Source organism: Callorhinus ursinus, unplaced genomic scaffold (assembly GCF_003265705.2).
Source record: "Callorhinus ursinus isolate GAN/ISIS: 27379988/994484 unplaced genomic scaffold, GSC_fseal_2.0 scaffold43, whole genome shotgun sequence".
Taxonomy (NCBI): Eukaryota; Metazoa; Chordata; class Mammalia; order Carnivora; family Otariidae; genus Callorhinus; species Callorhinus ursinus.
The window spans coordinates 2500620-2523649 of record NW_027397105.1 but is presented as its reverse complement, the minus strand read 5'-3'; the positions used below and the strand labels follow the sequence as shown (position 1 = coordinate 2523649).

Sequence of the window (23030 nt, the reverse complement as noted above, 5' to 3'; positions counted from 1 at the left end):
TTGGAGAGCTCGAAGGGATGAATTCTGACCCGAGAAGGTCCATTCTGGAAGAGCGAGGGAGCGTCAGCTCTCCGTCCCTGCCCCCGCCCCCCCGCTCTGGTCCCTTCAGGAGCCCAGACGTCCAGGGCGAGCGACGAGAGGGCAGGTTACTCACGCGCTGCCCGTGGGAAGGACACGTTGTACTCCAGAGCCAGGTACTTCAGGTAGACTGCGCCCTGCCGTGGCTCCTGGGGAGGTGACCAGGAAGGCTCAGGGGGGCAGCGGGCAGCCACGTGCCCGGAGCCAGGAGCGCAGCCAGGGATTGGTGGGGGGGTGCGGGGGAAGTACCTGCTCGAACCCGAAGCTGAGCTGTCCGAAGGGGAAGGAGAGAAGCAGATGGGGGCGGGCGCCCTCACAGCCCCCCTGGGGCTTGGTTTTGTTGGGGTTCAGTACGGAGATGCCCCAGGCCTGTAGAAGTTAAGATGAGAGCTCGGTAAGAACGCAGCCGCGTCAGTCAGCCGAGGCTCCCTGTGCCCTCCACCCCGGCCCTGCCTCGCTCCCCTGCCCCTCCCGTCCTCCGCCGGCGCCTGGCTTTACCTCTCCTCCGCCGTGGGTCGGGTACACAACTCCGATCTGAATCCGGGCTTGGAGCCGGACGCAGGGCTGGGAACCATTAGTCCAAGTGTAGTCTCCTACGGCCTCCTGGGGCCCTGGGCTGGGACTCGGCGGGGGTGGCGGCGGCGCTGGGTGGGGGGAGCGGGTGGAGGCGTTTGGGCTGGTGGCGGTGCTGTTGCTCGTTGTTGGATGGACCGTGGTGTTTCCGTGGCGGGGGGTGGTCGGGGGCCGGTGCGTGGCCGTCGTGGGCTCGTGGCTGGTGGCGCCCGCTGTGGTAGTTACGCCGCTCGTGGTCGCAGGGCTTGCCGTGCTTTCTGTCGCTGTCGGGGTCGGGGTCACCGTGAAGGATGGCAGCAGAGTGGCCGACTTTTTATGAGGACAGTCGTTCCCTTTCCCCTGGGCTTTCAGCAGAGGAAGACCGGTTAGCGGCAGGTGGGCCGACTCCTCCCGGGGCCCCCTCCCCTCTGGCCTCTCTCCTTACCAGCCAGCAGCCCCACCAGGGCCCCCAAGACCACCACGGCCGGCCTCATGACGGAACGGCCTCACCTGGCCTCACCCGCTCGTTCCGGGCCCGTCCCGTCTGACCCAGCTGCTTGCTCAGCCCTGTCCCCCCTCTGCCTCCGTTTGCAAAAGGAGGAATTAAGTTTTTGACTTCCTGTCACTGAGACAGTCCGCCCCCAGCCTGACTCAGGCACCTCAGCCCCAGCCACCAACCCCTTAGTCACCAACTTTTGTCATTGAGGGGATTGCCCTGGCTTCCGAGTGGGAACGCACAGCCTCCAGAATGTCACATGTGAGTTTGGGGGCAGTCGATCCTTGGGGATCGGTGTGTCTACCTCCGCCAGGCACGTGTGGAGGTCCCAAGGGATTACAGAACCAGCGGGCCGACAGCCCTCCCCCAGCGCTCTCCAGAGACGGGGCGTTCGAGGCGTCGTAAAAGGGTTCTCTTCTCCCTTCTCCGTCTGGCGCTTCCTCTTGGCCGAGGCACGTGAGTTGCTCATGACGGTGCTTGCATGCGGCGCCAGAGCAGGTCGGGGCGCCCAGTGGATGGGACTTTGTCAGAAGGGAGGTGGGGGGAAAAAAAAGCCACCCAAGGGCAGTCTGTAAGGGTGATGACAGGGGGCGGGGGGCACGGCCGGAGATATGTGTGTGCCCAGTAACAGGTGGGAGGGAAGGGGGGGGCAAGAAATGAGAAGCCCAAACAGGCAGTTTGCAAGTCATTTTATTCAGAATTTTGTGTTTTGTTTCCTGAATCAATAAATACTATACAAAACAATGTAAAAATGGCTACCATTTTTTCTCCCCTGCTCCCCCCACCTGGGGACAATCCCCTGGGCCATTTAACTCAGATTCTCCGGATTTGGTCCAGCAAATGAGGTTGAGTGACACTATGGCCCCTTGAATCCTCTTCAGAGGCGTTCAGCTGGGGTGGGGAGAGCCTCTGGGGGTTAGAGGTCGACTAGGTTACGGAGATGGATTAGTGTTTTTGGGAGAAGCGACGGCGCCTGGGGCAGCTGTTGCCCCAAAGAAAAGGGGGTCTAAAATGTTCACGGTTCCTTCTTTTGCCTCAAAAAGTGACATTTATTCAAAGAAAAAAAAAAAGAGAAAAAAATGACAAGATGTCCATCCCTTGGCTCCCTTCCCTCCCCCCTCCTGCTCCTCTTCAGCCCCCAGACGGCAGCCTGGGTAGGGCTAGGTAGCAGGACAGCCCCTCAGATGAGGTCAGCAACATTGAGGGGCATCTCCTCAATGGAGGTGTTGTAGAAGGTCTCGATGTCTCGAAGAGTCCTCTTGTCTTCTTCTGTCACCATGTTAATAGCCACACCCTTACGGCCAAATCGTCCACCGCGACCGATTCTGGTGGAAAACGACGACACCTCAGTATGAGGGATGACAGCGGAAGGGGGAACCAGAACTTTAGCTCAGGGCGAGTTGCGGGAACGTTCCAGAGCCACACTTACCTGTGGATGTAGTTTTCCCTGTTGGTGGGAAGGTCATAGTTGATGACTAAGGAAACCTGCTGCACATCAATGCCTCTGGCCTAGGTCAGGGGAGAGGACAGGTCAGCACGAGAACCAGGAGGGGACACAATCGAGCCGGAAGGGACTCGAGGGCGTGTAGGCAGCCACAGGCAGGCACAGGAACAGACAATGCCCTCTCCCCCAGCAACCTAAGGCATGCCACGTTGTCTTCCAAGTTGCTACTTTCCTGAAGAGGGGCACAAGCAGGCCCCTTGGAGAGGGAATCACCTTGGATTTTTTCCCTTCTTCCTTCCCACTCTCCCAGCGTCCCCCCTACTCACCAGCAGGTCAGTGGTAATCAGTACTCTGCTAGAGCCGGAGCGGAACTCCCTCATGATAACATCTCGTTCCTTTTGGTCCATGTCTCCGTGCTAGAGCGGGAACAGAGGGGAGGGCATGGGTCGCGGGGTCGCGGGCGCCGAGGAGCAGCTGTGAGGCGCGCCAACGCCCCACCGCTGGGGACAAGGTGAAGAGCACGCACCATGGCGGACACAGTGAAGTCTCGGGCGTGCATCTTCTCAGTGAGCCAGTCCACCTTCCTTCGGGTGTTGATGAATATGACCGCCTGCGTGATGGTCAGGGTCTCGTACAGGTCACACAGCGTGTCCAGCTTCCACTCCTGGGAAGGGGAGGGGATACCAGTCAGGGGCTATACCCCCCCTCCCCGCCGGCCCGCCTCCTGCCCTGGGCCCCACCTCTCGCTCCACGTTGATGTAGAACTGGCGGATACCCTCCAGGGTCAGCTCCTCCTTCTTGACCAGGATCCGGATGGGGTCCCTCATGAACTTCTTAGTCACCTCGAGCACATCGGAAGGCATCGTGGCAGACAGCAAAACCACCTAACAGAAAAGAACAGCCTCAGAGTGGGGGGCCCTCCACGATACCTGCCCCTCCCCCATTCCCGAGGACCACCTGAAACAGAAGCCAGTGAATAAAACGGCTTGAGGGGAGACCCCAGGATTCCTGTTGGCTCCTCCGCTCCATTACCCCAAGCACCCCACAATCTACAAAGGAGCCCTCGACTCCACGACACGAGGCTATACACCTCTTTCTCACCTGGGTGTTGCTGTTGAGCTTCTGGAATATGTCATAGATCTGGTCCTTGAATCCTCGGCTTAACATTTCATCAGCTTCGTCCAATACAAACATCTTGATGTACTTGGGAGCTACGAGAAGAGAGAAAACACCAATAGGTGGTGATTAGGGAAGTGTGAGAGGAGACTCACGTTTCCCAATAAAGAACAGAAAACGGACAAGAGCCCTGCTCTCAGAAGACGAAGGTTGATCCTTTGCCTGCAACTGCCACGCTAGGCCAGCTGACAGCCCTGGGAAGCAGAACACTCCCCGGGGCTGAGAAGACAGGGAAGCCAGGCTCAGATGACACGCATGGGCTCATCACAGAGCAACGCCCTCCCAGGCGCACCCGGGCACCGTGGAGGAGACTGGATCAGGGGGCAGGGGGGCGCGTGCACGGGAGGAGAGACTCACACAGGTATCTCCGATTCAGCATGTCAAATACACGACCCGGGGTGCCCACGATGATATGGGGAGCCTCCATCTGAAGCTTCTGCACCTCGGCACGTACATTGGTCCCCCCGATGCAGGCATGACAGGAGGCACCCATGTAATCTCCTAATGCCATGACTACCTTCTGTATCTAGACCCAGAAAAAAGTGCCCGTATGTTAACCGCGACCGTGCCAGACCCCATTTAAAACGGTTCTGATGTAATGCTCTCCAACTCAGACATGCACCATTAAACTCACTTTTCAGGCAAGAAACAGGCAGATACTTCACTTAAGATCACACTGCCAGTAAGTGGCAGGCTCAGGATTTGAGCTTGGTCTGGCTCCTAAGAATACAAGGATTCACAATAACCGCCCTTTCTGAAAGCCACCAATGACCCATTTCATTTGATCTCATAGCAACCAGTTTTATTAACAGAATGCCATCTACCTGTGTCCTATTGCACTCCTGCCACAGACCTGTGCTAGGGGAGATGTTCACTCTAAAAAAAAAAAAAAGCATCTGCACACACATGAAGGCCCTCTGGAATTCTTCTAGAATTCTGCTTTGCTTGCAGTACATTACCTTTGTTTGCAGTTAGCACAGAATCATCCTGATTTTTCCACAGAACTTTTCTACTTAAACGAGATTAACATTTCTGACCCTTTCTAAGAACTCCCAAGACCCGGGAAAAAACAGTCTATCGTTAGGATTTTGTGTGCCCCAGGCATGAAACAGCTCTGGCCACCAATCCAGGCATCAAGCTAGGATGAACAAAGGACTGTCCGTCTGCTTTGCCCCTGGCTGATACAAGAGCACCACCACCAAGGGGTCTCTCTGCCCATTGCCAGGGGGTCGGTTCATCAACAGCTGCCAAACTTGCCCGGCCAGCCAGGCCAGTCAGGCTCCACCTCACGGGCTTTTCATTTGACTCAGGAAATGGGTGGAGAAAATAATGCTTATTGTGTTTAGGTAAGAAACGGCTTATAATTAGCCTTAACAAGCCTTCAAAGGTTTGGAAGTCCTCAGCTTATTTTCTCTACTTTTACACAGTGGTTCCTTTCTTCCCCCCATGCTTCAGTTCTGCTGAGCTGGTGGTCCTTGCGGAACACACCTCTGATTTTTTTGATTATGGTAATTATTTGTAACATTCCTTCAAGAGAGAAGTTAGGAAGCTGCATGCTCACCTGCTGAGCCAACTCTCTAGTAGGTGCCAGGACCAAGGCCTGCGTAGCCTTTAGGTCCAATTCAATCTGTTGCAGAATTGATATGGCAAAAGTGGCTGTTTTCCCAGTCCCAGATTGGGCTTGAGCGATCACATCATAACCTAAACAGATGAGCAGAAATTTGGTTATCAGCGTGCGTTATGTTTCAGAATCAGGAAACGTTCAAGGCTCTGATCAATCAATCAGCACCCAAGAGAACTATGTGGCAAACATCAAGTACTTCCCAGACTTTAACTTGTCACAATGGCATACCCCCACAGAACAATCAGGGCAGATCAGATTAACTCATTTACCACTACACAAAACTGGCCTAAAACACAGGTACGGACAAGCAATTATGAGCTGACTAAACTACCACCTTATTGAAATTAAACCAGCAATCCGTGTGTCCAGGGCATGAACCAGACGCAGGCACAGACCAAGAGCCAAGCTGGGATAAACAAGGAGTTGCTTTGTCCCTGACTGATATGAGACAAGCACCACCAACCAGGTGCCACTCTACCCAGGTCAGGGACAGTCCAGAACTTGTCCTGAGGCCGAGGGATCTTACCCTTGATACAAGGGAGAATGGCTCGCTGCTGGATGGCAGAAGGCTTCTCAAAACCGTAGGCGTAGATGCCACGGAGAAGGGACTCAGAGAGGTTCATGTCATCAAAGCTGTCAACGATCTCATTCCAGTTACTCTACAGGATACAGAGAAATTCCCAATGGTAGGAGACACAAAGCTGTGTCCTAGCGCTGAAGAGCCGGACCCTGTACCCGCACCAGAGCTTCAGAGCCCCCCAACCTCACCTCCCTCCAGGGAAGCCACATGGCCCTACAAGATCTGGGAAATCACCTTAAAGGGCGAGTCCACTTGTAAAACCAGAGACCCAGACAATGCAGAAACACAGGACTCAACTCCAGGACGTGGTATTTTAAACAAATCACCACAAAGCAGTTAGGATGGGGGGACAGACCTACTCGGGAGGTAGGCAACCCCAGTCCCGGAATTAGGGGACACCGCCTTTCCCAGAAAAGAGGGACAAACATTGCAGGGCTCCAAGCTCACCTCGATGACGCCTTCGGGCTCCATCCCATCGGGGCCATTGTCTCTGGATCTGTTGGATGAAAGTAGAAGCATGCCAACTGAGACGCGTCAGAAGCCCCCCCAAGCAGCTGGCGGCCCTGCACGATGCCATCGGCCCCACTCCCCGAGCCGACCCCGCCAGCTCCCCGAGGACACAGCCCTTCCTCCACCACCGAGCCAGGCCCGGCCCCCGGCAGGCTGCAAGGAGCGCCGCCGCGCTCCCGGGGCCCGGAGGGGGTCAGCGCCGCCGGGCCCGTGTGTCCCGGGCCGGGGCCGCTCCGAGCCCGAGCGCGTGCGCCTCCCCCACCCCACCCCCGCGGCCCCGGCGCGCCGGAAGTCCCGCCCCTCACCTCCCAGCTGCGAGGGGAGGACATCCCCTTCCCCCCACGTCACTCCGCCCGCGCCCTCCCCCACCCCCTCCAGCCCGTCTCCCCCCCTCGCGGTGCCCGGATGTGGGAGGCCGCGGGCGGTGGCGGCCTCGCGCACAATGAGCCCCAGCCGAGCTAGCGAAGGGGGAGATTGCACAACACTCAGAAGCCAAGCGGGCTGGGGGAGGGGAGCCCCTCGGGCCGCCATGTGCTCGCTCCCTCGACCACCCGGCGGCTTCTCCCCCCGCCACGGAACAATCCACAACCCGCCCGCCCCCGTCGCGAAATGGCATCGCCCTCCCATACCTCAGGCCGCTCACCCCCGAAGGAAAGTGGACCTGCCCATCCGCAGTTTGCCAATTGCCCGGCTTGTGCGGCAAAATGGACCCGCCCGCCCGGCGCCGGGTGGGCTCCCGGTGCCTCACGCGGCCGCTCCTCGGGGTCAGGCTCGGTCCTGGCCGTCAAGAAAACCAGCACACTGAACGGCCGGCTTCCTCCGCCCCGCCCCGGCTCTCCGCGCGACCGAGCGCCCGGCTCGGAGGACCCGGGCGCCCCCCGCTCCGGCGAGTGGTCCCGTCGGAACCCCCCGGAACCCCGAACGCGCGCGAGCCCTCCCTCCGCCAGAGAGGCGCCCGGACCCGCCGGCCCGGACCACGCGCGCTGGCGGCCACCGCCGCCGTCGTCCCCCGCGCCAGGTCGCCACCCCGCCTGGCGCTCGGGCGCCGGGACCTCGCGCGCCGCGTCGTGGGCGGGGAGCGGCCTCCAGGCGGGCCTCGCACGCCAGGCCCCGAGGGCCGGGCCGTCCCCGCTCGCTGCCCAGGCCCGGGCCCTGCCCCCTCGCCCCCCAAGACCGGGCCTCCCGGGCCTCCCGGCATGGCTGTCCCGCACAACCCCGGGCGGGGCGGGGCGGGGGGAGGCCCCGGGCGGTGGGCCTCGGCTGCCCCTCCGCCCCCGCCCGCCCCACGGGGCCCTCGGAAGGGAGCGGCAGGGTGAGTAGCCTCGACCTTTTGCAAAAGGGTTTCTTACCGGGAATCCTGACTCGCAGACATGATCCTTAGAAACTAGGGCGGAGTGCCCGCCTATCGACAACTTATAGAGCGCCCGACCCCGCCCCAGCCATCGCATTGGCTTGGCCGCCTCGGCCCCGCCTGCCAGCGCTGAGCGACTCGGCGTGACGGTAGTTCGCAGGCGCTCCGGCACGCCGCCACCATTGGACAACCTGAACGCCTATCAAGACGAGGCCCCGCCCCGCAGCCCCATTGGCTGTGGGACCCGCCTTTCTCGCCGGTGCGGAAGTGACATACGGGAGTCAGGCCTCGAGGCCTGGCAGCCATCTTGGGGCCCAGCGCCCCTACACGTGCGGAGGCGAGAGCGCCCGGGTCATGTGGTCCGGCTGGCCCTATCGCGCGCGAGGGGCGAGGCTTCAGCCTCCAGGGACTTCCGGGCTCCCGAGACCGCCACTTCCCTTCGCCTCGGCTCCGGGTGCGCGCCGGGCCCACAGTTTAGTTTGTCGTCTCCTGCAGCAGAGGTAGACCGGACGCCGGCCCGAGCCGTTGCGAGTGTGCGGGGGGGGGCGGTGGAAGCAGCTCCGTCCTCCCTGAGCTCACCCGGCTTCCCTGCGGGAGGGCTTCGTCCGGGGGGGGGGGCCAGGGTCTCAGCGCCTCCGACAGCGTGGCTGACAGTGACCGCTGAACCCGAGCCTGACAGAAGGAAGACCAGCACTATGTATCTCCAAAGGATCCTTTATTGACCAGAGCAGGACCGTGGCATTTATATATATATATAAAAAAAAGTTTGAAGACTGGCAGGCAGTAATCCCTTTGCCCGCCCACCACCCCCAGCACAGATTTTCCTGCCCCCGCCCCTGCACTCGGAAGGGGGAATGACCGCCCCACCCAGGCCACAAGGCCAAACTCCTCCCCTGCAGAGGGAAAAAGAGGCTGTTCCATGGCCACCCCCTGAACATCAGAAATCAACAAGTATTCTCTCAAAGAAAAAAAAAAAATACAGAAATCAAAACATTTAAATATGAAAAACCAAAGGGAACTGGATGGGGAGAGGCAAGAGAGGAAAGGAACTGGAGTTTCTTGGGAAGGAAGGGTCCCCCATGTCCCCATGCCCATTAATGAATGGGCTTGAGGCCTGGGATACGAGGCTCACACAGTGAGTTTGCAGTGACACAGCTCCTTGTAGATCTGCCGACGAAGTTTGGGCATGTCCTGCTGGGTGAAGCTGAATGGCTGAGACAGGGCCAGGTGCTTGCAGTACTGGGTGTTAACAAAGCAGGCCATGAGAACCACCTACTGAGCACCCCCCCAAGTCAGGACCTGTGCTACACACTTCACAGGAGCCAGATCCATCTCACTGGACCTTTCCAAGAGCTTCCCCCTTTCACAAAGGGAGCCAAGGTCCCATAGCCTGGGGCTCAAAGTCTGATTAAAGTCATTGTTCCTGGTACCTGCACTGAGGGGTTGGAAGGCAACTATATTAGAGCCGGGGCCCAAGGACCAAGAGGGCCAGTCCCAATGTGGGCTGGGGAAGCCAGAAGAGGACCAACGAACGACATCCGCGTTTCTGCATTCTAACACGCAAGGTTACTCCCTGCTCCACAAGTGCCTGTGAGCCAAATCAGGGAGGCCGAGCGGTCTCCCGCCTCCGTCCCAAAACGGTAACCCGACTGCTATCTGCTTACCTGTAACACAAAGGCACCGCAGTCACTGTCATTGTTCTGCCTGGCCACATTCTACAGAATAAAAAGAAGGGAGGCCCTTCACCTGGAGGCTCCTAGGGGTGTGGCTTCAACTCTGCCTCCTGCCACACCTCTCTCACTACCCAGTACCGACCCCCACCCCCACCCCCAGACACTTACCATTTTGAAATAACCTTTCCAGCCCTGGTGGAAATCCAGCCGGTCCTTCTTGACTGCCTCCGCCTGCAGGTACTTGGCAATATGCTACACAGACAGAAACAAGGAGGAAGAAGTGATGCCCTATGTTTCCCAACTGAACCCAGGGTATGGTGGTCCCAGCACCGAGCCCGCCCTTCTGCCCAGAATGCCTAGCCACTGCATTTCCTCCCCACATGCTTCCCGTCTGCCCCCCTCCCCTCTCAAACCTTAGGGCAGCGGCGGTTTAGGGTGCGCTGCGAGTCAAAATAGGTGATGGTGCGTCGCCTCACGTCCACAGAGATGAGGGACCAATGCACCTCCAGGTGGATGGGGATCAGCAGTAGCTCCTTATTGAAGATGTCCACCTAAGGGAGGCGGCGCCAGAGGTCAAGTCAGGCAGCGCGAGGGTCCTGCCCGCTGCCAGGAGGGTCCTCAAGAGGAGCGGAGGCACAGGCAAGGAGCCAAGGGACAGAACACAAGGCCCAGCCCTTCCACTGTTAAGGCAAGGGTCAGCGTATGCGGCCTCCAGGGGTGAGGAAGAAGGCAGCTCAGAGGAGACACCCGCTGCAGGGCTCAGGATGGCCAGGTACTCCACACAGCAAAGGTGCAAGTGCTAAGTAGCTAAGAACCCAGGCTTAGGATTGCAGAGCCAGACTGCCGGGGTTTAAATCCAGCTCCTCTGTTGACTAGCTGGTGACCGTGGGCAAGCTACATAATAAACTCTCTATACCTCCGTTCTCTCCCTTGCAAGAAGCTGAAAACAACAGCACCTACCTCATCTGTCTGTTAGGAGTTAAAGTAGTTAACGTCCATAATACGCTAACAAGGGCGGCACGGTTCCTAGTCAAGGGTCGGCCAGTTAACAAGACAATCCTATGAGGAAGTGCTCACGGCCAGCTAACAACGAGCTAACAACGAGCTAACTGCCGCTTGGCAGAGTAAGGCAACTAGCTGAAGGTCACAGAAGAGAGTACATAGGTGGGATTCCAACGCAAGTATGCAGAAGACAAGTTCTTTTCGCTGTGCGCCACCCCACCTCTTCTGGGAGGAGCAGGCCTGCCAGGTCACTGAGGGTGTAAGCCCCCAAACTTGGGGGCTGAAACTGAGGAGTGCTGGAGCCAGTTAGCTGTCCTAACTCACTGTAGAAATTTCCTGGCTTCTGAACTGGAGGGCAGGGAAACTAACTAGAGGAGAGAAAGAAAACTCTTTTTTTTCCCCTCACCAAACGTGCTCCCTCCCAATTCGTCTCCTGAGTAACTTCCGCTACCAACCCAGGCCTCCCCGATTCCTAGCTTTTCTTCATCCCCAGGTCCGACCCGTCAGAAAATACTATCAATTCTGACCGCAAAACCTATCCTAGAGAAAGCTACTTCTACTCCGGCCCTTAGCGCCCTGGCCCCCGTTTCTCAATTGGACTTCCGTGCTCCCCTCCTAGTCTGTCTGCTTCTACTCTTGCCCCGCTTCCAATCTTCATGAAACAGGAGTTTAAAATGTGAGGGACTTCCCAGCCTCCTTAAAACTTACGGCTTCTCGGCGCACACAGAGTAAGATCTACCCTCAGCTTCTCCTCCCTCCTTACACGATCGACTCTCTGACCGAATGTCTTACCAATGTTCCCGCCACTCACTCTGCTCCAACCACACAGGACACCCACAGGGGCCTTTGGTGCCTCACATGCCCTTTCTCACCCTGAGTCCCGTGTACTTGCTATTCCCCTTGCCTAAACAACTCTTCCCCCAGATCTGCACACGGCCGGCTCCTCATCACTCGAGTCTCAGAGAGAGGCCTTCCCAGACCGCCCGCTCTCAAAGACCCACCACCTCCCATGCTACTACACTACCCTTTTAATCACAGCACCTAGCACTAGCTGGAATCTCACCTTATTTACTCTTACTCCATAAAGGCAAGAAGTTCTCCTTCTTTAACACTGAACCTCTAGTGCCTACAACGGTACCTCCCACACACACAGGACCCTTAATATTTCAAAGACTGAGTGAGCAGGCTTGAGGAAGGGGCTCCTAGAAAACAAAACTCTAACGCTCTCCAGGCAAGGTGTTACACAAGGAGATGTGAATTGGTAACTCACGTTTTTGGTCCACCTTTTCACCCCATCGTAACCCTTGGTACGGAGTTTATCGTAGAAGAAACTGTTGAAGAAATGCACCTGTGCCAATGATACAAAAGAGCTGGATAGAATTAAAAAAGCCCCGGCTCTCCTGCCAAGTGTCCTCTGCCTGTGTCGCTCCATTTCATTATGGCTCCAAGGGCCAGGTTCAACACCCTCCACTGCCAATTCACTGAGGGTAAAAAACCACATCCTTTTTAGCCTTCTCTTATTGCTTTGTGGAGTTAAGACACGGGGGAAAAAAAACCTACCCACTGGGGGAAGAGAATAGGTAAGTTCAGGACCAAGACTAAAGATCTGAGGAGCGCCTGGGTGATGCAGTCGCTTATTTATTTTTATTTAGATTTTACTTATTTATTTGACAGAGAGAGACACAGCGAGAGCAGGAACAGAAGCAGGAGGAGAGGGAGAGGGAGAAGCAGGCTCTCCGCGGAGCAGGGAGCCCGATGCGGGGCTCGATCCCAGGGCCCTGGGACCATGACCTGAGCCCAAGGCAGACGCTTAACGACTGAGCCACTCAAGCGCCCCGATGCAGTCGCTTTAGCGTCCAACTCTTGGTTTCAGCTTGGGTCGTGATCTCGGGGTCAAGAGACTGAGCCCCTCGTTGGGGTCCACACTCAGCACTAAGTACGCCTGAGATTCTCTCTCCTCTTCTCCCCCCGCCCCGCACCTCATTCTCTCTCTCTCTCTCAAATAAGTAAGTCTTAGGGGCGCCTGGGTGGCTCAGTCGCTGGGCGTCTGCCTTCGGCTCAGGTCATGATCCCAAGGTCCTGGGATCGAGCCCCACGTCGGGCTCCCCACTCAGTGGGAAGCCTGCTTCTCCCTCTCCCACTCCCCCTGCTTGTGTTCCCTCTCTCGCTGTGTCTCTCTGTGTCAAATAAAATCTTTAAAATAATTTAAAAAAAAAATTCCAGATTTGAATTTAACAGGCTGACTCCTACCACCTCTCCCCAAAAACAAAGATCCTCTTTATGGATAAAGTGATAAAAGGGACTGAAAACGCTGCTTAGAACCGCAAACATTCTTCTCGGGACCGAGGTACCTGGTGAGGCCTACCTTTTCAGGGACCGTGTCCATGACCAGGTCTCCATACATGTTCATCACCTGGGGAGAAGACGGGAGGCAACTTGCCATGGAGGGTGCAGCATGGGTACAGGGCTCCCCCAGAGGGTCCCAGACACCCTGCTCCCTAAATCCCCTTTGGGGCCCGTGTCTCCATTGCTCCTCACCTGGTCATTGAGCCAGTTCTGTCCATATAAGGTGCCCAGGTCATCCATGGTCAGCACATGCCGCTTGTAGGCCACTCGGAAGCCCCTCACCATGGCATTGCCCGGCATCCGCTGGTACGACTGGATCAGCTGCAGCACCAGGCCCTTCCTGAGGAGACCAAGGGTGGGGTCACACAAGAGCTGACGGGGCTGGGGCATACAGGAGTACTTTCTACTGCTCGGAGTAAGAATCTAAAGTAATCCTTTCGGGGGCACCTGCGTGGCCCAGTTGGTTGAGCATCCGATTCTTTTTTTTTTTTATAATTTTTTATTGCTGTGTTAATCACCATACAGTACATCACTAGTTTCGGATGGAGTGCTCCACGATTCACTGTTTGTGCGTCACACCCAGGGCCCCACGCAGAATGTGGAGCGTCCGATTCTTGCTCTCAGCTCAGATCTTGATCTCAGGGTCCCCAGTTCAAGCCCCGCACTGGGCTCCACACTGAGCGTGGAGCCTACGTCAAACAACAAACAAACGCTAATCCTTTTTGGGGGGTCACGTGTCCTTTTGAGGACCTGCTAACGGCCCCAGTCTCCAGAAAGAGGCACACGAGTAGCAGGTATACACAGTATTTTGGGGTCTCAGGAGAAGACCCCCACCGCCACCCCAGTCAGCTTACAGGGGCTTGGCACTCTGCCTGCAGATTCCTCCCTTCGGTCCTACCTTCCTCCTCCTCCCCAACACGTCCCTATGGGAGAAAAAGCAGCAGCATTCTCGCCTGCCCTCAGGCCCCAGCCCTCTTCTGAGGGCACCTCTTTCACGCCTTACCTGGAAGGCGTAGAGAACTCCTGCTGAAAAATGTCCTCCAGTTTCTCTACTACCTCATCAGTGCTGAGGGGGATGAGGCTGCCGTAAGTCTGAAGGAATTCATCCAAGATGCCTAAGCGGGGGGAAAGAGGAGAAGGGGTGAGGCCTCCAGACTTCAATTTAGGAGTTGGCTACGAGAAAGAGACTGGGCCCTCTAGAGTCCCTTACTCTGTACGCAGGTAACATGCTCCTCCCGCAGGGGGCTGTGCTGGCCAGCTTTCTCCCCGGGCCGCTCTGCCTCTTCCGCAGCGCCCAAATCGGAGCCCTGAAACAGCTCCTGGGCCACATGGTCCCCGATGCTGCACACATTGCTGATGAGGATGCTGGCATCAGGGGGTGCCAGACCCCGCTCCCCTTCTGGCCCGGGGGGTCCCCCAAAGCCATTGGGAAGAGTACAGGAGAGGAGGCCTGTAGGACAGGGGAAACAGGATGGGGCTTAGATCAAAGAACAATGGGATGAGATTAAATGACCCACACACTACCAACATAAACTCTAAGGAATGGAAACCTCAAGCATGAAATGAGCACGTCTGGGAGGTCGTAGAGGAACAGAAAAGACGACGTACTACTCAGAGACAGGCCAGAAGCAGGACGAGACTAAGATTCAGAGAGATCTGAATTTCAGAGATATTTATCAGCACCATACACCTGGCTCCTAGGATTGCACCCCGCAACCGTTCGATAAATACTCCAGTGATTCATAAAAACGTAGCCGAAAACTGTTTGGTTGAGGGTCCCCAAAAGAAACATTCTGAGTGAGACTGTCACACGCGGCCGGACTGGTGATATAGTCCACTACTAGAGAAATCCCTTCCCACCACTAGAAGATGGCACCCTTTGCAGATGTACATGCCCCTTTATTCTAAGAGGGCAAATGAAGAGGGATTTTAAGTGTATAAGGCTGTCTTGACTTTTGTAAAACAAGCCTCCCTGGGCGCCTGGGTGGCTCAGTTGGTTGAGCGACTGCCTTCGGCTCAGGTCATGATCCTGGAGTCCCGGGATCGAGTCCCGCATCGGGCTCCCCACTTGGCGGGGAGTCTGCTTCTCCCTCTGACCCTCTCCCCCTCTTCCCTCTCGTGCTTTCTCTCATTCTCTCTCTCTGAAATAAATAAATAAAATTTAAAAACAAAAAATTTAAAACCAGCCTCCCTTTCTCATCTATACACAGAACACAACACCTACTTAGGGACTCTGTATCCCAGCCTTGATTGACTGTCTTCCCAGACTTAGTTCCTGCTCAAAGCGGAGCTTAAGACATTTCATGGCTATTCTGGACCCCCTCACTCTGCCATCCTACTAGCTTTAGGCCCAGCTGTCACCACCTCAAGAGGCTCCTGATCCTCCCCACCCTCTCCCTCCACCCATTCCCACCTTACCGGAGTCAGGGTCCAGAGGAGACTTTGGAGTCCACCTTAATCCATCTTCCTCCACTGGGGGCCCAGAGGACATTGGTGGAGACCCTCTCACCCCATCCTCAGCCATGAGAGCACCTAGCAGACCCAGCCGGGGCGGAGGTGGCCCCCGAGGGGAGTCAAAACGACAGCAGGGGGATGGCACCTGTGGTGTTGCACCCCCTTCCTGGGGTGAAAGATGGTTCTTGGGGTGTGCAAGGCTCCGCCGCCGGCCCCGGTGGCGCCCCCAACGCTTCCACTGGAATGTCAGCGAGGTGCTTTTTGAGTAGAGCAGCATCCGGAAGGCTCGCATGGCTCTGCGGCGGCGCTGTGAGCAGGTTTTTCGATGAGTAGGGCGGGGAGGGCGAGGCCGCTGGGAGGCTCCCAGCTGACCCCACCTCGGGGGCAGCCTCCAAGCTCCCACTTCCTCTTCCTCATCTTCATCCTCCTCTTCCTCCTCCTCTTCCTCCTCTTCACTAGCCGAGGCATCAAAAGAGGGCCGAGGGACAGGGAGGCGTCTGGCTGGCGCTGTAGTCCCTGACCCAGGATCTGGCCCAAACCCTCCACCTGATTTGAGTCGGGGTTTGGGGGGTGGGGGCCAACGAATACGCTCCCGCCTGGGACTTGAGTAAGCTGGGGCTATGCCAGGTCCAGGAGGCTCAGGCCCCCAAGACCCGGTCCCTTGTATAGTCTCTTTCATCTTCCAGTAGCCTGTAAAACAATGGTCAGAGTGTCAGAATCCAAACACCCTGAACCCCACGATCTTGCCTCTCTTGCTCAGCATGCCTTCTCTGGCATCAGATGCAAATAATCTGAGGAGAGAGGGGAAAAAAACGCAGAACTCCTACAGTTTGCTGATCTTCTCGGTTCACATGGTCCACAAGGGGCCCTTTAGAGTCTGTGTCATCATCCTTCCCCTGACCAGACAGAAGCAAGGGAGAGTATGGCTGAGCAGCACGCCTCCGGGATCTTATTTCTCAGATCCCCAGGTTAAACCCAGTATTTTCAGCCTCTACTTCTCTACTGGAGACCACCAGGGGTATCCTAATTGAGCACCTAACGAGGGGCATGGCTCAGCACGAGACTCCTGACATGATACAGAGACAGCTGAGGAAGACACAACTTCCACGAGGAAACCGTGGTCTAGAGTGGAAAAAGAGTTCTCTACCACCTTGGAATGAATGGGGGGCTGGGGTGGGGAGGGGGACGGGTATGCTCAGGAGGTCTCAGGAGGGAATGGGGATCCCAGGGCTATGGTTCAAGGAGCAAAACCTAATGAAAACGGAAGAATGTTAAAGGAAACTGAACGAGAACCCAATCGGTGCTTAGGCAGCCGGATCAAGGCGCTGGGACAGAACTGAGCCGCGTGAGCCGGGTTGGCCCAGCCCCCCTCTCCTGCTCCGTTCCCGGGGGCCAGAATGAGTCCCACACCGGTTTGGTCCTACAGGCTCAGGACAGTTCGGCGCCCAAGGGCCTTAAGAAGCCCCTTCGAGGGCCTCCTGGCCCCCCGTTAGGTGGGAATGAGGTCCAGGATTGGGAGAGGCCGCGGCAGAGCTGGGGGAAGGGTAGGGGGCGTCCTCACCGGGAGCGGGGAAGCCGGGCGGACGGGCCCGAGGGCGGGCGTCTCCGGCCTCAAGCTTCCCGGCTCATCTCTCCGGCGACGGCGGCGGCCCCGCCACTCCTGCTGTCTTCAGGCGCAGCCCTCTCAATTCAGGATTCCAACGCTTCTGGGCCGCGCGCCGCGCCGCCGAGCCGCCCCGCCGCGGCCGCCTCTTGCTCTGCTTCAGCCTCCACCTCCACCACCTCCCCCTCCTCCTCCTCCTTCTCCTCCTTCCCCTCCCGCGAGCCCCAGGCCCACCGGCGCTGGCGGCGCGCGATTTGTACGTCACACCCGGAGAACAGCGCCGGCGCGGCCAGCACGCGCCTAGTCCCGCCTACTCGAGAGCGTAGACGCCAAGGGACCGTCCCGCCCCCGAGCCCCGGGCGGGGCTGCGCCTGCGCACTCCCGCTGCTCCGGGCCGCGCGAGGGCCCGCCTCTCTCCGGTTTGCGCCTGCGTGTCCTTCCCCCCCCCGCCCCCCCGCCCCCCGCCGCCAACGCTGCGTGTCCGGCCGAGTAGCCCCTTCCGAGCGCTTGTGGGCCCGAACCCCGGGGCCGCGGAACCTGGGTCCTGTGGGGCGCGCCGGGGGAGAGCCGGGAGGGCAGGGAGATCTCGGGGCTAGGCAAGGCAGCGAGGGGAATGGAAGTCGTTCATTCTTTTATTTAAGTCTAAGCAGGTCTTGAGCAGAAAGAGCGAGCCCAGAGGAATGAAGGCAGGCCAGCCTCAGGGCGCACGATTTACCCAAGGCTCCCCGGACCCCCGTCCCAGCCCAGAGGGTCTTGGAGGGACCCGCTACGTCAGGGGAGTGGAGAGCAGGAAGGGCAGAACTTGGCACCCGAGCAGTAATGGGGCTGCAAAGGGACCGTCGTCGTCGGGGCCCCCCCCCTGCAGACGGCCGCATAATAAACACACCCCCGGAGACAGTGCTGGAAGCTGGGGCCCCGTCGCCGGGGAGAGAAGTGGGGGTTAGGCTTCTTGTGGAGCGAGGAGGCAGCGGGTACCTGGGAGAGGTGTGGCACAGGAAACCACGAGTCTTCCCGAGTGGAGGGAGGCTTCGTGGACTTGTGCCGACACGCAGGCTGGTTCTCTCAAACTGCCGCTAGGTGGTGGTGCTGTTCTGGAAGCATTCCAGTGGGACCCGAAGTAGGTCCAGATAAGGCCTGGCATTGTCCACCCCTCCCTTGCCCCCCCCCCCGCCCCGAGAATTTGGGGCTGGATGGGGGACAAAAGCAAGATGTTACACCACTTTAATATCCATGAAATCAAAGTCTACGGGGTGGGGGTGGGTCGGGAAAAGGGAGGAGCGGAGATTGATGAGCTGTCAAACCCAGGGTTCCCGTCAAACCCAGAAGAGGCGTCTGCTCCTATTCGCTCTTGGCTGTCTCCGATTTGTACCCACCCTCATCTTCCGAGCTCAACACCACCATCCACATCCCAATCACAGTTTCACAAACCCCAGGAAGGTTCCATGCGGAGAGAGGCTGAGTTTTGCCCTCCCCCGGGGGATGGTGACACTCAGAATATCCCCTTGGTGTAGGTGGAAGACACCTGAGAAACGGAGAAAATACACACTCCGTGAAGCACAGTCCTGGAGACTCTCTGGTGCCTCTCCTCCCTTCTCCGGCTCAGCCTTCCTCCTGCTTCCTGGCCTGCATCCCCCAGATCCACCTGTCCCCCCGGGCTTCCGGCCCCCGGCGGGTCACAGACACCCTGCTCCTCTCACACCTGCCCTCCGCTGCCCACGGGCCTCTCACCTGCGCTGTAGCAGCTGTTGTAGGCCCAGTCCGGGTTGGAGGGCATGCTTCGGACACATCGGAAGAGAGTCTCCTGCCTTCCCTGGCCCTCCCGAGACACCACCTGACCCATGGTGAAAGTCACATCGTGGAACAGGACCTGGCGGGGGATGGAGGAGAAGCCGAAGGAAGTGACAAAGCATGGCTCAGGGCTGGGAGGCCTCTGGAGCCTGGATGACGGAGCCAAGGAAGGAAGGAGGGTCTTCGAAGTTCGGTACGAACGGAGGCGTTGGGAACCCTCAGTACCAGGGCATCCAGGCCCCAGGAGAACGGACCTCAGGCCCCCAGTCAAGGCTTAGGGTATGTGTGGGATTACCTGGCTATACAGCAGATAGACTCCAGCGTCCCAGACTCGAACAGCATATCCTTGGGCCTCCAGACCTCTCCCACGCTTAAGGGCCGGTTGCCACATCACCTCCGTCACATCGGAGTCCTCTGGAGGTGAGGAGTATGGCCATCAGGACTTCTGGGCATTCTCAGAGACTTTTCACCTCTAGGATTCTCTTGGACCCAGGTGTCAGCCCCAGAGTTCCCTGATCTTGCCCTTCCCCCAGAGCCATTATTTAAAGTAGTGCTCACCCTTGGAGGTGATGTTGATGGGGACAAGGTGCAGAACGGAGTGCTTCTCTGAGGAAAGAAGGAGATCTAAGCAAAGCCCACCTGTCCCCCCCCCCTCCCCCTGGCTCCGGGGAACAATCTCCAGATCCCCCTGCTGCTTGATCACCTCCCACCCCTGCTGCACCGCACCCGGGAGGCCTCACTCTTCTGCTTATGCGTGAGTGCTTCTCTCTTTCTCCGGGCCCTCTCCCCATTCTCCCAGGCTTCCAGGGCATCAGGGCTCTGCTCATGGAAAGAGGGTCAGGGTTAGGCTAAGAAGCAAGGGTCCCCCGACAGCTTTTCCTCCCAGCACCCCCTGCCTCCCCACTCCCCAGCCCCAGGAGCGCCTCACATCACTCATGCACTTTTCCCCAGCGACCTGAGTCTTGGTGCTGGCTGTCCTCCAGGATCTGGTAGGCATGAGAAGCATTAATCTTTAACAATTTCCTTTCCTGGAATGGTTGCCCCCTTGACCTCCAAACCTGGGACCCTCTCCTGAACCTACTCAAAACTTTACAGACCACGAGGCTAGACCCAGGAGGCCCCAAGATGGCCCTGGCACCCAACCTCTTCTCCCCCACCCCCTTCTCCCCTCACTCACCTGCTCCCGGAGGCTCAGCCACGGATGCCCTTCCTCCTTCTCGGAGGGCCCTCCGGCCCTCTGCAGCCGAGCCACCTCTCTCCTTAGATTTTGCAGCTCTGTTTGTTGGGTCAGCAGAGCCATGGCACAAGCCACAGCCCCCAGAGCTGCCCCCCAACTCAACCAGAGGGCTACTGAGAGTGCCGGCTCTCGGGCCGGGCCACCCATGTCTCCCGGGGGCCCTTTGGGGGCTAGCAAGGAAGGAAATGAGGCTGGCATGAGCTGGGGACCCTGCCGAAGGCTGCAGCCTCAGGAGTGGGGTGGCGGGGAGGTGGTGGGGAGGGTGGGGGTACAGAAGGGAAGGAGAGCGTTACGCAAGGGAGGAATAAAAAGGAACTTGAGAATTAAAAAGGGAGGAGGAGAGCCAGCAAGGGGCACTGTTGGCGCTCCTGGCACCCCGCCGTGGGGCCGGTGTTGTCTCCAGACGCCCCCTCCGGACACACACGCACACAAACACACACACACACCCCCCCTCCTCCAGCCTCAGGAGGACTTGGTCCCAGTCTCTCGAGGAAGGACAGTACTGCCAGTGACACCCAGGAGGAGCGGCCGAGCACAGGAACCCTGGGACGGCCCCAGAAGTGGGGGAGGGAAGGGTGGCTGGCTCCGGGGCATGGCGCCAAGAGCAGGGATGAAGGGGCAAGCTGGGCAGCCTTGGGGGGTCCAGGGGTGAGGGGGTAAAGACCCTCTGGCTCAGCCACACGAGAGATCTTTGGGTAGGACTGAAGGTGGAAAAGGAGGGGCGGCGGGGGGAGGGCGGGTAGATGGGAAGGAGAACCAGGGTCGCGGAAGCAAGAAACTGGCTGAGTTCTGGGGTTAAGGCCAGGCCGGGTGTGTTGGAATAGGCCTGCACTACTCCCTGTGCTGAACTTGGCAAGGAGAACTTCCTGTTTCCCGAGAAAAGCTCTTACATAAGGCCCTGGGCAGAGAGAGAAAGAGACAGCCCCAAGCACCCTACCACTGTAGGATTCCTCCGCTGGACCCAGGGCCCCAGGTTCCCATGTTCCTGGGCCCCGGCGTCCTGCTTCCTGACCCTGAGCTCCCCTTCGGGCCTGCTCCCACCCCACATCCCAGCCAGGGCTGGTGGCAGCCCCTGCCGAACGTCCCCGAGGCTGCCAAGAGGAAGGGCCCCTGCTCCTCCCAGCCAGGGATTACCCGCAGGAGGAAGCCCGCCTCCTAGGTAAATGAGGCAGCTTTTGCTGGACCTTGGGCAGAGGATTGATTTTTTTTTTTTTCCTGGCAGTTTGCCTTTCCACTCTCTGCTCATGCCTCAGGGGTCAGAGGCAGGCAGGTCCCCACTCCCGAGTCTACATTGCCCTGGCATCCCAGCCCTTCCGCACCCCACTCCTGGATGCCCAGACCCCCTTCCCGTAGCCCTCCACTACCCTAAGATATGTTCCCTGAGCCCCAAGGAAGAGAGAGACCGTGGTTTATTCTCTTTAATATCCACTTATCAACATTTTGTCACAATAATAATAAAAATAATATCTGCTTTTTTAAAAATCCACAGGGAATTATCAGGGAAGGAGCTTGGCTTGCTCTTAGCCCTCGCGTTTGGGAACTCCCGGCCTAGTCCCAGGCTCCCTGGCGTCCAGCCCCTATTAGTGCCTGAAAGGGGCGGGGGGTTGGGGACCCATCCTCACCCAGAGTAGAGTAGACACAGTGTCCTGGGGGGTTGTGGCCAGGGCAGGGAGTCAGGAGATTAATGGGGGCGACGAAAGACTAGGGGTTCAGGAGCTAGTGAGGTGGAGGGGGGGCGTCAGGGGAGAAGGGGGTTATCTACGTGTCGTGGAAACAAACGTGAACAAGTCCAAGCAGCCTGCAGAGGGCGGGCAGGTGGGGGGGGGGGACGGGGGAGGAGGGGGGCGCACGGAGGGAGGGGCGCACCAACACAGCCGCGGTGGGGGCGCCACTAGGGCCCCTCAGTGAACCTGGAAGAGTCCAAAGTAGGTGAGGAAGGGGGCGGCCTTGAGATGGGCCCAGGGGAGGGTGCGGATCCGCAGGGAGGACCCCGGCCGGAGGGGCAACAGCCCAGACACCTGGCAGAGGCGGAGCTGGGGCCCCACGGCGCTGGCGGCCGTGGCCGAGAACTCCTCCAGGCAGCGCAGGGCCAGCGCGTCATTCACCAGCAAGTCCAGCTTCAGGTAGACAGCCTTGCCCTCGTCAAAGTGCACCTGCCGGGCGGGCGGGAGGCGGCAGAGTCCAGGCCTCTGCTGGCCGCGCCTCAATTTCTAGCAGCCTTGGCCACCCAGGGGGCCCATCGGGCCCCAGCCCTAAGCTCCCCTCCCCGCTCTGGCTCGCCCCCGGCCCCCCCCCAAGACCCGCAGTCCCCGCTGTACCGTGCAGCCAGGTGGGCCTTACCTGACAGTACAGGTAATAGAGCCCAGCCCGCATGACGAGAAACTCCCCGCTCTGGCGGTCATAGCGCAGTGGGTTGGAGCTGTTGATTTTCGCCTCTTCCCAGCCGCTCACCGTGCCGTCCACACCTGAAGGGCGGTGTTCAGAGATCAGGACTTTCTCACACTCCCCGGGGACCCGTTCAGTACATAAGGCTCGGGGGTCCCCTTTACCCAGAAGATGCAGAGATGGGTGCGGGGCCAGGGAGGAGCCCGTGGTGTAACAGGAAGTGTGCGTGAAGACATGTGGCGTTTACACGTGTCTGTGACCAGGGCGGTAAGGAGCAAGGTGTCACCCGCCACTTCTGGGGAGAAGAGCCAGATGGAAGGAGAAGCACCCGGGAGCTTTGGTATTTTGTGTCTCTGCTGTTTGCCTCTTTTGAGAATGTCTACGTACCACACTTGAATCATACAGCACTTGGATTACGAATATTAAAAAAGAACAAAATGGTACCCAAATGTCCATCGGATGGTGAGTGGATAAGGAAAACGGTGGTACAGCCATAGAGTGGGATATTATTCAACCGTTAAAAAGAAAAATGCTACCAGGTGCCTGGGTGGCTCAGTTGGTTGAGCGACTGCCTTCGGCTCAGGTCATGATCCTGGAGTCCCGGGATCGAGTCCCGCATCGGGCTCCCTTGCTCAGCGGTGAGTCTGCTTCTCCCTCGGACCCTCCCCCCTCTCATGCTCTATCTCATTCTCTCTCTCAAATAAATAAATGAAATCTTTAAAAAAAAATAA

The 23030-nt window shown here is 58.3% G+C and overlaps 5 protein-coding genes and 4 non-coding genes across 10 annotated transcripts in view; all 9 read right to left on the bottom strand.

The window, feature by feature from the left end:
* The window catches only part of CD68 (CD68 molecule), a 1743-nt gene extending 513 nt beyond the window's left edge, over nt 1-1230 (bottom strand). The window contains exons 1-5 of the mRNA XM_073881491.1: nt 1076-1230; nt 577-995; nt 328-447; nt 155-227; nt 6-44 (exon numbers count right to left, since the gene is read on the bottom strand). Of these exons, the coding sequence (XP_073737592.1) occupies nt 6-44; nt 155-227; nt 328-447; nt 577-995; nt 1076-1124 (700 nt within the window). The 5' untranslated portion in view covers nt 1125-1230. The remainder of the gene's footprint in view (nt 1-5; nt 45-154; nt 228-327; nt 448-576; nt 996-1075) is intronic.
* Nucleotides 1231-1798: 568 nt separating this feature from the next.
* EIF4A1 (eukaryotic translation initiation factor 4A1) lies at nt 1799-7957 on the bottom strand. Its single transcript, XM_025864383.2, has 11 exons — nt 7810-7957; nt 6398-6446; nt 5897-6029; nt 5308-5447; nt 4104-4272; nt 3672-3781; nt 3311-3454; nt 3097-3234; nt 2897-2986; nt 2556-2635; nt 1799-2451 (listed from the first exon to the last, which is right to left on the bottom strand). Exons 1-11 carry the CDS (start codon nt 7830-7832, stop codon nt 2307-2309), a joined length of 1221 nt encoding a protein of 406 aa, XP_025720168.1. The 5' UTR covers nt 7833-7957; the 3' UTR covers nt 1799-2306.
* LOC112817329 (small nucleolar RNA SNORA67) lies at nt 2708-2850 on the bottom strand. Its single transcript, XR_003206367.1, has one exon. It is a non-coding gene; the product is annotated as a small nucleolar RNA SNORA67 (small nucleolar RNA).
* On the bottom strand, nt 3879-4019 carry LOC112817341 (small nucleolar RNA SNORD10). Its single transcript, XR_003206378.1, has one exon. It is a non-coding gene; the product is annotated as a small nucleolar RNA SNORD10 (small nucleolar RNA).
* Nucleotides 4835-4976, bottom strand: LOC112817336 (small nucleolar RNA SNORA48). Its single transcript, XR_003206375.1, has one exon. It is a non-coding gene; the product is annotated as a small nucleolar RNA SNORA48 (small nucleolar RNA).
* Nucleotides 5728-5862, bottom strand: LOC112817335 (small nucleolar RNA SNORA48). Its single transcript, XR_003206374.1, has one exon. It is a non-coding gene; the product is annotated as a small nucleolar RNA SNORA48 (small nucleolar RNA).
* A 550-nt stretch (nt 7958-8507) lies between the features above and the next one.
* SENP3 (SUMO specific peptidase 3) lies at nt 8508-17120 on the bottom strand. The gene is made up of 11 exons (XM_025864049.2): nt 16848-17120; nt 15251-15976; nt 14043-14282; nt 13836-13947; nt 13025-13172; nt 12852-12899; nt 11757-11834; nt 9898-10035; nt 9653-9736; nt 9476-9526; nt 8508-9050 (listed from the first exon to the last, which is right to left on the bottom strand). The coding sequence occupies exons 2-11, from the start codon at nt 15963-15965 to the stop codon at nt 8940-8942; spliced, it is 1725 nt and encodes a 574-aa protein (XP_025719834.1). The 5' UTR covers nt 15966-15976; nt 16848-17120; the 3' UTR covers nt 8508-8939.
* A 383-nt stretch (nt 17121-17503) lies between these two features.
* On the bottom strand, nt 17504-21012 carry TNFSF13 (TNF superfamily member 13). The gene is made up of 6 exons (XM_025864050.2): nt 19855-21012; nt 19418-19496; nt 19236-19283; nt 18973-19091; nt 18618-18756; nt 17504-18411 (listed from the first exon to the last, which is right to left on the bottom strand). The coding sequence occupies exons 1-6, from the start codon at nt 20110-20112 to the stop codon at nt 18302-18304; spliced, it is 753 nt and encodes a 250-aa protein (XP_025719835.1). The 5' UTR covers nt 20113-21012; the 3' UTR covers nt 17504-18301.
* Nucleotides 21013-21318: 306 nt separating this feature from the next.
* The window catches only part of TNFSF12 (TNF superfamily member 12), an 8023-nt gene continuing 6311 nt past the window's right edge, over nt 21319-23030 (bottom strand). For both annotated transcript variants that reach the window (XM_025864051.2, XM_025864052.2), the window contains exons 6-7: nt 22255-22379; nt 21319-22067 (exon numbers count right to left, since the gene is read on the bottom strand). In XM_025864051.2, the coding sequence (XP_025719836.1) occupies nt 21816-22067; nt 22255-22379 (377 nt within the window). In that variant the 3' untranslated portion in view covers nt 21319-21815. The remainder of the gene's footprint in view (nt 22068-22254; nt 22380-23030) is intronic.